The sequence below is a fragment of the Condylura cristata genome, unplaced genomic scaffold, assembly GCF_000260355.1.
Source record: "Condylura cristata isolate star-nosed mole 26May11 unplaced genomic scaffold, ConCri1.0 scaffold00022, whole genome shotgun sequence".
Classification (NCBI taxonomy): Eukaryota; Metazoa; Chordata; class Mammalia; order Eulipotyphla; family Talpidae; genus Condylura; species Condylura cristata.
This window is the reverse complement of record NW_004567123.1, coordinates 1726796-1739906: the sequence shown is the minus strand read 5'-3', so window position 1 is coordinate 1739906 and position 13111 is coordinate 1726796. Positions and strand designations below refer to the sequence as shown.

General features: G+C 46.8%; 2 protein-coding genes across 2 annotated transcripts; one reads left to right on the top strand and one right to left on the bottom strand.

The window, feature by feature from the left end:
* Positions 1-621: 621 nt before the first annotated feature.
* Positions 622-5667, top strand: LOC101630604 (cystatin-13-like). Its single transcript, XM_004686922.1, has 3 exons — positions 622-849; positions 2175-2288; positions 5584-5667. Exons 1-3 carry the CDS (start codon positions 622-624, stop codon positions 5665-5667), a joined length of 426 nt encoding a protein of 141 aa, XP_004686979.1.
* Positions 5668-10378: 4711 nt separating this feature from the next.
* LOC101630381 (cystatin-9-like) lies at positions 10379-12770 on the bottom strand. Its single transcript, XM_004686921.1, has 3 exons — positions 12534-12770; positions 11204-11317; positions 10379-10468 (listed from the first exon to the last, which is right to left on the bottom strand). The coding sequence occupies exons 1-3, from the start codon at positions 12768-12770 to the stop codon at positions 10379-10381; spliced, it is 441 nt and encodes a 146-aa protein (XP_004686978.1).
* Positions 12771-13111: the final 341 nt, after the last annotated feature.

Below are 13111 nucleotides of genomic sequence, written 5' to 3'. Positions count from 1 at the left end.
TTGTGTATATTTTTAAAATAAAAGTGAAGTATCAGGTTTATAATATCATGCAAGTTTCAGGTGCACATCATTTTGGATGTCTTTATAGACCACTTAATGTTGACCAAAATCCTATTTTTGTCCCACTTACAAAAAGAATGTTAACTCCTTTAATTGCATTTTCCTATCCTTCCCTCCTCACCTTTTGGGGATCACCATTTTGTTCTTAGAGTCTATAAGTTTGTGTTTGCTTTATTCTATTGGTTCATTCGCGTTCTTTTTTTTCTCCATTCACATGTGAGTGAAGCCACACTGTCTGCTTTTCTCCTGACTTATTTCACTGATGACCCTTACACACACCCTCACACACACCCCTGGGAAGGAAACCATGAGGGCCCATTCTCCCTGCAGCGTCACATTTGCTGCAGGCCTCCGGCCTTTGCGTGGGGAAGCGCATCTTCCAGGAAGGAAACAGCCACGATGGGGAATTTCTGCATTTCTCCCTGGGCTTCTTCTTGAGTGATGGTGACACTTCTTTCCTTTTCGTGGCAGTAGTGCTGTCAGGAGGCAGCCCAGCCCAGCCTACTCCCAGCCAAGTCCTGGAAGGACAGAAGGAAGCCTGTGCCCCTTGGCTGAGGCATCATGCTCCGACTTTGCCAGAATCTGCTGCTCCTGGTGGTCACTGCGGTCATTGTTTCCAAAAGTGTCCACTCCTGGGGCTCACCCACAGTGGTGAGGAAATTCCAGGACATCCCCAAGGACTATGTCTATGTACAGCAGGCACTGTGGTTTGCTATGAAAGAGTTTAACAGGGAGAGTAAAGACAAGTACACCTTCAAGGTGGTGGAGGTTCTGAAATCCCAGGAGCAGGTTGGTGAACATTTACTCCTCACTCTTCCTATGTCCATGGTCATGGAGGGGCCTATTGTTCAGAGATGGTTATGTGACTAGGGAGTCAAAGTCATGAGAGAGATCATTAGCCAAAAATTATTAAGTTTAGGAGTTTTGGAGGGACACTCCCTGAATTTCACTTTATTTTCTATCCTTATGGGATGAAACAATGTATCCATCAAGTTAATTAAAATTGGTTATAGTCCCAGAGAAAGTAGAGGAGTCAAATAAGAAAGGCCCAAGTTTGGGACAATTTAGGCTGATACCAAAATGAGTACTTTCAGGGATGGATAATGATAGCAGTAAACAAGCAAAGAAAGTGCACGTTCATCATTTGCTGAAAGGAGGAACTAGGAGGGAAGTCTCTTCTTAAGTGAAAAATGTTAGATGTAACTGGGAAATCATCCTTTGCAACCATAATGGTAGTAACCAATTCATGAGCATCAATCTTATAACCTATGATCATTGGGTGAGAGTTGGGAAATGATTAGTGCAGGCATGACTTTAATGGTAACTTCATGCAATGGTGAGAAGATGCCCTTTTAATCAGGGTATATGGTAAATGCCTTCGTTCGCAAGTGCTTGCCAACACAGGGGCAAAGTGACATTAAGCACCTGATGTGAGGTACTTAAAGGACACTTCACTATATGTGGTATTCTACCACAAAATGATATCCTGAAGCTCAGCACAAAGAGTTAAACAAATTCAAATTAGGGAATAGTCTACAGACACCTTAAAAATACATATCTCATGAAAGACCAGGAAAGTAAATAGGCTAACTTCATTATTAAAAGAGAACTAGGAAGCATGATAGAGCGTCCTTGGTACAAGGGACTGGGGAGGATGGAAGCCCACGGATAATGTATGAAGTACTAAAATTGCCAAAGCATGAAAGTGATCCATTCTAAGCAGTTCTCAATTCTGGGACGGCTTCTATTCCCTAAGTATTTCCTGACTAGCTATGAAGATGATACACTGCTGCTATTAATTTCCCAAGTGCTCATAAACAAGCCATTAGCTTTCCCTGGAAAAGATTCTTTGGGGAACAGTTGTCTTGCTTTAGAACAATTTTCATTAGTTTCAAATGAAATTTCTTGATGAGAAAGAGACAGAGAAACAAGATATCCAGGTAAGAAACCACCTCCCTACCCCATAACCCCAAAACTCTGGCAAGGAAACTGTTGGAGGGAAGGTAGAGAGACATTCTTTGCCATAAGCAGTCACTCACATGTTCGCTGGTCAAAGATGACATGACCTTACACATCCTTTCAGGAAATTTAATTTTTAAATTACTTGTTAACAGGTCACAGATAGTTTGGACTACTTTCTTGAAGTCAAAATTGCCCGAACCATGTGCAAGAAAATTTCAGGAGAAAATGAAAACTGTGTATTACAAAGCAATCCCAAAATGCAAAAGGTATGTGGTTGACACCTGGGAGTGATGGTTTATGGGCCACACAGTGGAAAATTGATAGACCAAAGTTGTTTCAATGTTTTAGTTTTCTTCTCATAAAATAAGTTATATGGTTTGGTCACCTGTTTACATAATTGTACCATTTTGGGAATACAAGTCCTCACCAGACATGTGCACCTGCTCCCCCCACCTTCCCCCAAAGCTCCGGTGCATGCACACCATCACCTTAGCCTCCACCCCTCCTTCCCCACTCCTGTGCCCACTAGATGTTCACAGTCTAAGGGTTATTTTTCTTGTATCTTGGCAGTCTGTTTCCTTTGGTTATTTATTTTCCACCAATGACTGAAACTGTCTGGCAATTGTCTTTCTCTTTCGGACTTATCTCAGCATAATCCCCTCAAGATCCATCCATTTTGCCCAAAAAGGACTATTATATCTTTTTAAATGCTGAGCTATTCCATTGGTTACATTTTCCACCATGTCTTTATCTAGTTGGGTCATGGAATCCATGAGTTCTGACTACTGTGAATACAGGGTGCACGCCTTTTCATATTCCTTTTGCAAATACTTAGGAATAGCATTGCTGGATCCTTTTCAGTTCACCGAATTTTCCATACTGCACTATCAGTTCCTCACCGGCATCCGTGGGTGTACATACCCACAGCAGTGAATGTGTGCTCTTTTTTCTCTCCACATCTTCACCTACATTTGTTGTTTCCAGGCCATTCTCGTAGGGGTGAGTTGATATTTCAGCTTTCCTGTCTAAACCATATTCTGATCATATTCAGGACTGATGATTCCTGATGTTCTAGACATAGGATACTTTTTCTATTATCAGCTGCTGTGTCCATCTTCCTCTCTCCCTCACCAGTGTGCCATTTCCAAGTGCATTCTCTCACTTGCTCTCCACTGTGGCTTATAGCAACATGTATTCGTTATTTCTCACTCTATTGCTGTTTGGGCTAGGCTCTGCTTGGCAACTCTTTTGCTTCCTGTGGTGTATGTTGGGGCAGGAATTTACCAGATGGCTGTTCTACTCATGTTTCTGGTCTTGAAACAGCTGGGCATTGGTGAGGCAACTTTCTCAATGCTCAGGGTCTCTCCATGAGCAGACTTCTAGAGTAACAAATCATGGATTGTCTAGGACTAAATGGTTTCCTGGGACCCAGGACTTTGAGAACTAAAACTAGTGAAACCCTAGAGAATCTGTGATGAATCTGTCATCCTACTTTTGAGCTTCCTTACCTGTTTGTGACAAGACCTCAAAGAGGAGGAAGCCAAAGTTGAGACCAGCCCTAGACCTTTGGCTTGGAGGTCCCCACATATTCCTTTTACCAATTTTCATTCCTTTTGTCAGAGCAGGTCATTAGCCCAGTCAGGTTCAAGTGAAGGGCATAGACTTCCTGGAGCCCTCTGTGTGGGTAGAGCATCCTATATGCACTGGAAGGAAAGGGGTTGATGGCAGCCATCTTAGACTTCCCAGCACCCTCTATGGATGCCACCTGCACAGCAGAAAGCATGGCTGACAGAGCAGGCTTCCAGCTGGGAATACCAGAAGCTACTTTTCTTGACTGATCCTAATAGTCCAGCTATTGAGATTTACATAATTTAAAAAATTTATGGATAACCTGAGAGATGTTGAGCTATTCCCAAGACTTCCACCCCTATGGCCCCACAAGTCTAATATTGTCTCCTACATTCATTCAGTCTTTTGCTTCTTCATGTCCCAGATGAAAGACGTTCCCAGCTGGATCTGGTTGTTACTTGGTGCTTGTTCAATGGGCTCTACCATAAGGGAACAGGTTAACTCTGTCTTAGTTAGAAATTTCCTAATTCTTCTCATATCCATTTTGCATTTAAATTTAATTCTTTTAATTATGTAAATACTTTCTAAGAATATATTCTCAAAAAAATATAAATGATAAAGGTGACATCACACCCCTCTGGGAGGCTTGAGGATCTTTCACTTCTTTCCCTAGGAGTTCCTGGGATCATTTGAGTGGAGATTACCAAGATAACTTTATTATAAGTTTGTCTAGATAATAGCCTTTCTTCTTTCTTTGATCTTAGTAACTGCTGATTTTGTGTATTTGGATGTAACTTCCTTTTTTACCTTTCCAAATTTGTCCTGACAATCATCCCATAGAATTTATTTTCAATTTTTCACTTTCATAAATGAAACTACATATGTATTTATAAATATTTACATTGTATCCTTTATTTATATTTATTCCCTAAAATAATGGATTTATAATATATATAACCATGTCAATTAATGTATGTCTAAAAGACAAGACTTATTTAAGTATAAATAATGATAGATTAGTAGCTGCCAAAAATTGTCCATACATGCTCAAATAAAAACTATTTTTACATTCTCATGAGAAGTGGGCACATCAGGACTTCAGGACACCACATCAGGACACCAAACTGCAAATAGAGACTACAGCTAGAGGGAGGATTCTTATTACTCAATAATAGAAATCATTTTCACTTCAGTAATAGTTCAAAATTCAGGTAGAGAATGTGAGCAATATACCAAATACCCAATTGCTTGCTACTCGGATTTTATAACATCATTTTAGTAGATTGATTTTAAATATATTCTAACAAGTATTAAAAATATCTATTATTCATCCATTCCACTCTTCTCGAAGATAACCACTCTCCTAAAATATTTATCTCTGCATGTAAAGTTTTGTGTGATTTTCAAACTTTTGGTCTTTCTTATGCCACAATATGCCTTGAGATTTATTCATGTTGGCATAGTCCTATTATTTTTGCCAAATGATGACTTATGCCTGTCGCTGTATATACAAATGGACTAAAATTGGTTTTATTATTGTATATTAAGCTCTTACATGACTAGCTCACACTATATTTCATCCTGTTTCTATTTTGGACACTTACGGTGGTTTTAATTTTTCACTCTCGACACTGCTGCTATTGACAGTTCAGCCCTATGTTCACAGCAGAGTAGGGTCCCCCTGGGTGATGTCAGGGTGGGCTGCCATGTTATGGGGCACGTGCAGCTCCCATTGCTCTGTGCTAGCCCACACATCCTGCACAACTGCAATTTTTCTCTCAAAATTGATTGGATCGACCTATCTTCCCCATGATATGTCATGTTCATTTCCCCTCAACATTGTCAACCTTTTGGGCTACGAATCTTAAATTTCTCTGGTCTGAGATATGTAATATGTTATTTGCTTATTCTTTCATTTTGTATCTCCCTCATCTCTAGTAAGGTCAAAACATGTTTTATTTATATGTTGATTATTTGTTTTGTCTCTTTTAGATGTTCCTTTGCACCTTTATTGTTGCATCCAAACCCTGGAAATTTGAACTCACTATGCTGAAGAAACAATGCCAAGTTGCCTAATTATCTTCTAGTGCATCCTGGTACTCTCACATACATTTTAAAGAAGTAAAGACACTTGCAAAACATTTAAATAACACCACTGACGAATTAAGTGCATGTGTGTGACCTTTTTGCTTTTTGTGTGTTTTTGGGGTGGGGGCTAGTTCCAAGGGTGGGCTGCCTTTTACAGCATGGAGCAGCGTTACACAACCATTCTGGGTGGGATAATTTCATGGTTGATGTGGGCAAATGGCAAAGGAATCTGGAGCCTTAGGCATATCTCACATGCCTCTTATGCTGACGCAGTGCACCCAACACACAGGCAAACCAGCAGAGAGGAAGGCAGCAATTGAAGCTCCTGGCCCCTGTGATCTACTGGGCGTCTGTATTTATAGGTGTGCGTGCTTCGTGCTTGTGCTCCTAAGTCTTTCTTACATGGGATCACATGTGGGTCATGAAACTTGGGAGGAAAACAAAGTTTCTGGTGGTGGTTGCAGAGGCAGGTGGCAGGAGGTGAAAAAGAGCCTGAGTTACCCCATGTTCCTTGCAGGCAGCCTCTTCTGGCTTTTTATTCATCAATGAACCAGGGCAACTTGCTACCACTGAATGCAAGAATGTACAAAAAATGTTCCCATACTTCACCAAATTGAACGCCAAACTGGTAGCTCTTTCTGAAGGAAATTGCTTTCTATTGCTTTAAGCTGGCGAGTAGTTTCTGAGGTTTCTGAGGATCTAGGTTCCTGGAGAGTGTGCATCCATGGATTTTTTTTTTTAAAAAATTTTAAAATTGATTTGTTTGTGCATACAGAACTGGGGTACAGGCCAGAGGTGCAGAGGTGGTGAGAGGCTTCATCAGAGACAGAGTGGGGAGCAGAAAATGCAAATCATTGAAGTACACTGCTGAGGGGAGCAGCCTGAAGGTCAGGAGAGGTCTGCCATACCATATGGATCAACTCCGGGGCAGGCGGGGATTGAACTCAACGGAAGTGGCTTTAGCTTCTTAATGCAACGTTTTAACCTGCTGAGCCAGCAGGGAGGCCTCATCCATGGATTTCTAAAGAAATTTTCCTGCTGGGTCATCTGGGAAGACACTGCCCAATGACTTAGAATAGTATGAAACTACACCCAACCTGGGAGCTAGTTTGATCTTTTTAGAGATTTGTGTTATACCCTTTGTTTTGAATTACAGCAGAAAATATGCTTGGTGCATGGAAAGGGAGCTGCACATGTGTGTGTGTGTGTGTGTGCATGTGCACAGAAAGTACTGCTTATCTAACACTGCATGACTAATCACCCTGTCCTTAGTGGCTTGAGCAATACACCTGTCTCTCAAAGTTTCTGGGATCTGAGGGTGATTTGACTGGTCGTTTCAGATGTTACCTCTCACAGGATTGTATTCAGATGTAGCTGCTCAGGGCAGCCCCTCCTTGGAAGTTTAGACTCTGGGGAACCCACTTCACAGGCAATTCTCTTATGACCTCAACTTGTTGTTGGCATGAGACGGGGCTTCTGTCGTTCATGTGAACCCCTCACAGGGTTGCTGTTTGCTTCATATGGTAGCACACTGGCCAGGGCAGAGTGTTCTGAGAGACCAAATGGAGGCCAAGTCACACGTTGAGAACTAACTTAGGATATCACATGCTATCGCCTCTTCCTGGTGCTTTTGGTCACTGTGGGGTAAAGGAAACAGCTCAGGCTTTTGTGCCGTTGGCCTCTGCTATCAGGAAGTGTCTGGGGCTATTCTTGTTACATGGCCTCAAGGTGAGGACTCTGTTCTCCTACTGCACTTCTCCACCCACCTCTGCTTCTGCCCTCAGCCCCATCGCCACTGGGGCAAAGCTGAGCTGCCTCAGCCCTTGACCTCTGAGGTGCTGGTATTCAGAGCAGCTGTCTCTAATCGGTCCTGGAACAGCCCAAGAGAAAGGCTTTCTCCTCTGAGCCTGACCACATGCTGAACGCCTGGAGGGCCTGAGGGGTCCACCACCCTGCGGCAGGCATTTCCATCTTGCCCATAATATCTATTGCAAGAGCTTAAGTCAGTCAGATTTTACTGTTCATGTCTTAGGTCAGCTGGTTAGTATTAGTTGTGCACTGGTCAAAATCAGCTCTTTAAAACTTCCTGGCCCCTGAAGATACATTAAGTCAGTTGAAATAAAACATCAGGGTCAAGACAGCTCTGTTGACCAGTGAGATTTCTGAGTTTTTATTTGCTCCGTTTCAAGCAAGAACATCTTTTTTCCCGTGCTCTATGAGGGCCAGGGAGGAGTCAACTCTAGTCCATATGGGATGTCTAGGACCGCAGAAGATTCTGGGTCTCAGAAGCCCAAGTGGAGATTTGGAACATCGCACGTCCCTGGCAGAGGAGCACAGAGGAGAAGTGGGAGTCACTATTCCCTTTGCACCCCCCTTCACACCCCGAGCGCCTGTCATCACCATCTTGGATTCAGCATGGAAGAACGGCAAAGAGTACTCTGGCTTCTCCAGTTTGATGTTACTTTCTATTGAGTCTTGTATTTAGCTCCATGGCTGTTTGTGGTCTCTGACACTTGAGATGCTGAAGAGACTGTGCAAAGATCCCTCAGCAGATAGTGAAGTGAAACAAAGAAAACATTTGCTCACCGACAGATTTTTTTCTACTGCCTCTCTTGACTCCCATTGCAGGCCTAGATGCCGGCAGGTACTGGCCACCATCTCCTGAATCTGAAAAAACTGAATCTGAAGCCCACAGGTAAGCAACCAGGAGGATGTAGTAGCCACTAGATCCACGCTTCTGGCTGAGGCTCAGACTGGGCCCTTTGTCTTTGGGCAGCTTGGGGCAAGGGATGTCCAGCCTGGTAAACTGTGCCAAACTCTTGGCCTCTGCCCGGCAAGGGCATCACCCAGGGACCACACTCAAGGCAAGTATCTAGACTTCTACTTCCATGGTTCTTCAACATACAGATGTTTGAAATTCCGTTCTGGGGAGAAGAACAATTGAGGGTCCCCCAGTGGGCCCTGAGTGAGGAGTAGTCAGGGTGTCCCTGTAGGAGCCACACCTACCAGGACTACTTCCTGGTCTCCCTTATCCGAAGGGGTAGAGTGTACTCATAAAAGGTCCAGCAGGTTTCCCCAGTGGGCTGAGGCCACAGGGGACCCTCTCTTAGGAGCTGTCCAGTGTGGGAACTGAGTGTAATGAGAGGTTGACTCCTTGGAAGCACGAGTAGGAAAGGCAGAGGGAAAAGGCTTCCTTCTATGAGTGAGTCACAACTGAGAAAGACTAGGGTGGGAGCAGCCAGGAGAAGGTGGGACGGTCTCAAGGAAAACTCTTGGCCAGTCTGGGGTGAGGCAGGCAGGGCACATGCAATGAGACTCAGCTCTGCCCACCCTCAGGGGCTCAGCCAGGAGCCAGGATGCTGCCTGGAGCTTTGTTGGAATTACAGGCTCAAGGGAACCCATCCAGCTCTCCATGGAGGACACATCACAGCAGGGTACATACCACCTGTCCCCTTCACCTTCCAGGGCAGACCCCGCAATGCTGCCTGGTGTGCTGGGCAGTTTACTCGGGAGAGGATCACAGGCAGAGCAGCAGGACAGGGAGACAGGGAGGCAGTAAGCCAGCGGTCTGTTACAATGGCTACCCCTGGAGCCAAGGGCATTCTGCTGGTGAGCTGAGAACCATGGAAATGATTCTGTACCTGCCCTCTGGGACAGGGACCCTGGTCTCCCCGCTATCTCTGCAGTGGCTGGCATGCAGCCCTCGGGCCCTCCCTCTGCCACTACTCTGCTGTTGGTGCTGCCAAGCACAGGGAGACCTGAGCAGAGCATGAGCATGAGCAGATTTTCTTGGAGGGAAAACTGGCTGGTGACCGGTCTTCTGGGGCTGGGGGCACTAGAATGGCATCTAGTGTTGGGGACAATTAAGCTGCTGTGTAGGTGGAGTCTTACTACAACACAACACACCTGTTTGTGCTCCCAAACTCCAGGGGGTGCCCAGGGACAGAGGCAACATGGCGGATGGGGAAGCAGATCCAAGGCCTGGCAATGAATCTCCACCTCTACAGAAAATGTCTCTGGAGTCTGCTTTTGGAAGGTTAGGCAGGGTCTGCACAGCATCTGGTGACCAGTGCCACTGGAGCGCCCCCTGGTCTGGGGAGTCTGTGAAATGCAGTCTCCTTGTATAAGTTGGGGGCCTTGAGACTGAGCACTTCTATGAGGCTCTAGGAGATGCTGCCGCTGAAGGCCGGGTCTCCCCCTGAGTGGAGACTCTCTTCCCTCCTCCCAGCTGCCGTGACAGGGAATGTGTGGGCAAGTTTTCCAAGACAGAGGCCACTTGTGTCCCAGAGGGGCTATGGTCCTGTCTGGGTGCATCTGACCTCTGGGATCCCTGAAAGGCACCTCTAGACAGAGGTCAGGCTCAGGAGCCTGGACACAGCAGGTCAGACAGCTGAGCTCATAGGATGTGTCCCTGGAGCAGCCCAGAAGGTCCCTGGGAGGAGGACCCCAGGCCAGGGCCCCAGCTGTCCTCTGCGGTGACCCATCAGTGCACAGCCCTCCCTCTGGAAGCATCACACGAGCGTCTTGACATGCTGATGTTTAATGATCTCTCTACAGGATGAGGGTGCGCAGGAGGAATTCCTGCATGAGGACTTGTGAGACCCAGCTGTCTGCAAAAAAGGCGCCACGGAGCCTGATGCTGCTCAGCACAGCCGCTGCCTGCAGGAAGGCTTAGGCCACTCTGGGGGTGTATCCTCACTCAGTGGAACCCCACCAAGCACTTCTTGTGCAGCAGTTCAAAGGTCCCTTCCCAGGGCTCGGTGCTGACAGTGAAGAAGCAGGTGAAGGTCTGAGGGAACAAGCACAGGGGTGAGTGTTGGTTCACAGAGGAGCCTCAGGGGTTGGGCTCCAGCGCTAATGGAGGATCCAGCCCCACCTTCGTTCCTGGAGTGAGCAGCTGGGCTGCAGGCTCTGTGCCTCTTGTGCAGACCCCCTGGACCCTAAATGTCCATAAGCAGGGACCAACCTGACATGATGGTTGCTAGTCATTTTCCCAGCCCTGACCTGTGACCCCGGGGGAATCCCACATGTGCCAGAGTGATTCATGATCTGAGAGGAGGGGGAGTCTTTCCGAGTGGGAGTGGTCTCTGAGGGCCCTGACTAGGATGGCTTGTCCTAGACTGAGGATTTCCATCCCAGGAGTGACAGTTCAACAGCCCCCAAGGCTGCGTCTAGAAGGGCGGGCAGGGTTGCCTCAGCCTTTGGGCGTTGGATTCTCGATTCTGGCAGGACAACTCTGAGAACAGGCCACCGTGACAAAAGTGATGGTGGTGGGGTCTGACTTCCTCCTTTTCCAGAGGCAGAGATGGAGATGATGAGGATCAGAGAAGGGCCATCTGCTGTGGCCCAAGATTGCAGAGGAAGGGTGAGTAGCCACCTACATCAATGTGGTCAGGGGCCAGGCAGCTGGCCTGGAGGGAGAGGGTAGAGTCTGGATTTTATGTTGGCACAGCCTAACTTGGCACCCTCATTCACCGAGGCAGCGTCTGAGTTGTGCCCCCAAGGGAGCTGGTGTTCATCTTACATTGTTCAGGTCTGCAGTTTCTTGAAAGGGGCAGTTGTCAATGTCCTCTTCCAACTTTCCACACGTGGTTCTGCGAAGCAGCAGCTCCATGGAGAAAGCCAACACATAGCCAATCTGTGGTACATATGGAGAAAAAGTGGGAACCCCTTGTCCACTAGTGCTGCTCCTGAAGAGCGTGCAGTGCAGAGGGTAAAACCAAGCTTTCCAGAGAACAGGCTCGTGGGTGTGGTGGGGACCCTGGGGTGGATAGGGACCAGCTCCCCACCAGGAATGTCACCTCCACCTGCAGCCCCATGTCTCCATGGCACCCCTTCCTGACTTGTGTGACAAAATGTCACACAATCACAACATGCGCAAACACACACAGTCTCTCACACACACACTCACAGGCACAGTGGCCTCAGGAAACTATTTTCCCATGAATTTGCTTTGCTCATCTCCTCTCCATTCTCCTTCCTCCTTTGCTTGTGCCCCAGTGCACCGCATCATCCCCCAGCACACACAGGTCTGCCTCTGAGCAGACCTAGAGCTTCTGGGTGGAGACCTTCTCCCTTCTTCCAACTCTTCAACTAAAGGCCCAGCCCACAGGTACACCCACAATCATCCATCTACACATGTACACATTCAGACACATATCCACACACCTACACTCTTACATGTACTCACACACACTCTCACACACACATGCACACACACTCACACCACTCACACACAATCACGGCAGATATGCTACCTCGGCAAAGTGTGCCATTGTTTATTCTGCAGCCAGGTGGATATAGGCATCTGGGCTCCTGCAGGTGTTTCTAGAAGTGTCATTATAGAGAGAACATTTGGATGAGGAATAATATAAATAAATAAACCCACTTGCGTAGTAGGGACACAGGAGGAACCCAGGGTGAGAGCGGTCTGGGAAGAGACCTTTCCTCTAGCAGCTCTCAGCTGAGGAGAGTGTACGCCCCTCTCTTTCTCTTTCTCTCTCTGTTTTTTTCTAAGTATCTTGCTTTTCTGTTTTCAACTTATCTCTTCCAGCATTTTCTGACTAACTCTTTTCCTTACCAGTATAGCCTCTCATAAAGAATATTAATGACATTCTTCATAAACTATGTCTTAAAGATTGAAAACAAAATATATTGTAGGTTAGTAGACACTGACCAAATTTTTAGGAATTTTCATGTTGTATCTTTTATGAAAACTGAAGCTGAATAAGATGTTATTCTCCTGTAGTTTATGATCTTAAAATGGGAAACATGATCCTTGGTAAGACACCCCCTAGTCCTGACTTACCTGTACTATCAGGAAAGGGCAGCTGGACCGGAAGCGGTGTTCCTACCTGTTCCCGCCAGGAATTGAGAACATGCACCAGCCTGTAGGCGTTCACGTCTCTGCTCTTCTCATTGAACACATGCAAGGCGTACTCCACGGTGGCGGGGAAGTAATATTTTATAACATAGCCCTCATCACAGTCACTTCCATCATGCAGGTGCCAATTGTAAGACAGGGCGTGGGGACCCAGGAGAAGCAGGAGCGCTGCCCAGGGCAGAGTCCACCCCCAGAGCTGGCACGACATGGCTGCAGCACCTGGCACCCCCGGCCTCCGACTTCCCAGCCCAGGCTCCCACCCTGCCAGCTCCCTGGCAGCAGAACAGCCTCTCCCCAGGCTCCTTCCTGCCGCTGCGCCCTGTCCCTCCCACATGTGACCCTGCCTCCCCCAGCCAGAGCTGCTCAAGTGTCCCTTGTCAGCACAGTGTCCCCTGTCAGCACAGCGGGGCAAGAGCAGGGTGAAATGGGGTGGGCAGGGCCAGCCATGGAGGTGGGGCCCCTCTAGCCAGTGCAGCACCAGCGCTCCCTGAAGAGCCTCCTTGGGGAGAGGAGAGCTTCCTCTGGACACCCCAGAATCAGATACACTGG

Bases quoted from the DNA above. Each gene is read 5' to 3' on its own strand.
- LOC101630604 (XM_004686922.1), top strand. From the start codon at position 622: ATGCTCCGACTTTGCCAGAATCTGCTGCTCCTGGTGGTCACTGCGGTC. The intron at 850-2,174 runs GTTGGTGAACAT...ACTTGTTAACAG, and splicing joins TTCTGAAATCCCAGGAGCAG to GTCACAGATAGTTTGGACTA. The intron at 2,289-5,583 runs GTATGTGGTTGA...TGTCTCTTTTAG, and splicing joins GCAATCCCAAAATGCAAAAG to ATGTTCCTTTGCACCTTTAT.
- LOC101630381 (XM_004686921.1), bottom strand. From the start codon at position 12,770: ATGTCGTGCCAGCTCTGGGGGTGGACTCTGCCCTGGGCAGCGCTCCTG. The intron at 11,318-12,533 runs GTAGGAACACCG...TATGTACCACAG, and splicing joins TCAATTCCTGGCGGGAACAG to ATTGGCTATGTGTTGGCTTT. The intron at 10,469-11,203 runs GTAAGATGAACA...TTGTTCCCTCAG, and splicing joins AAACTGCAGACCTGAACAAT to ACCTTCACCTGCTTCTTCAC.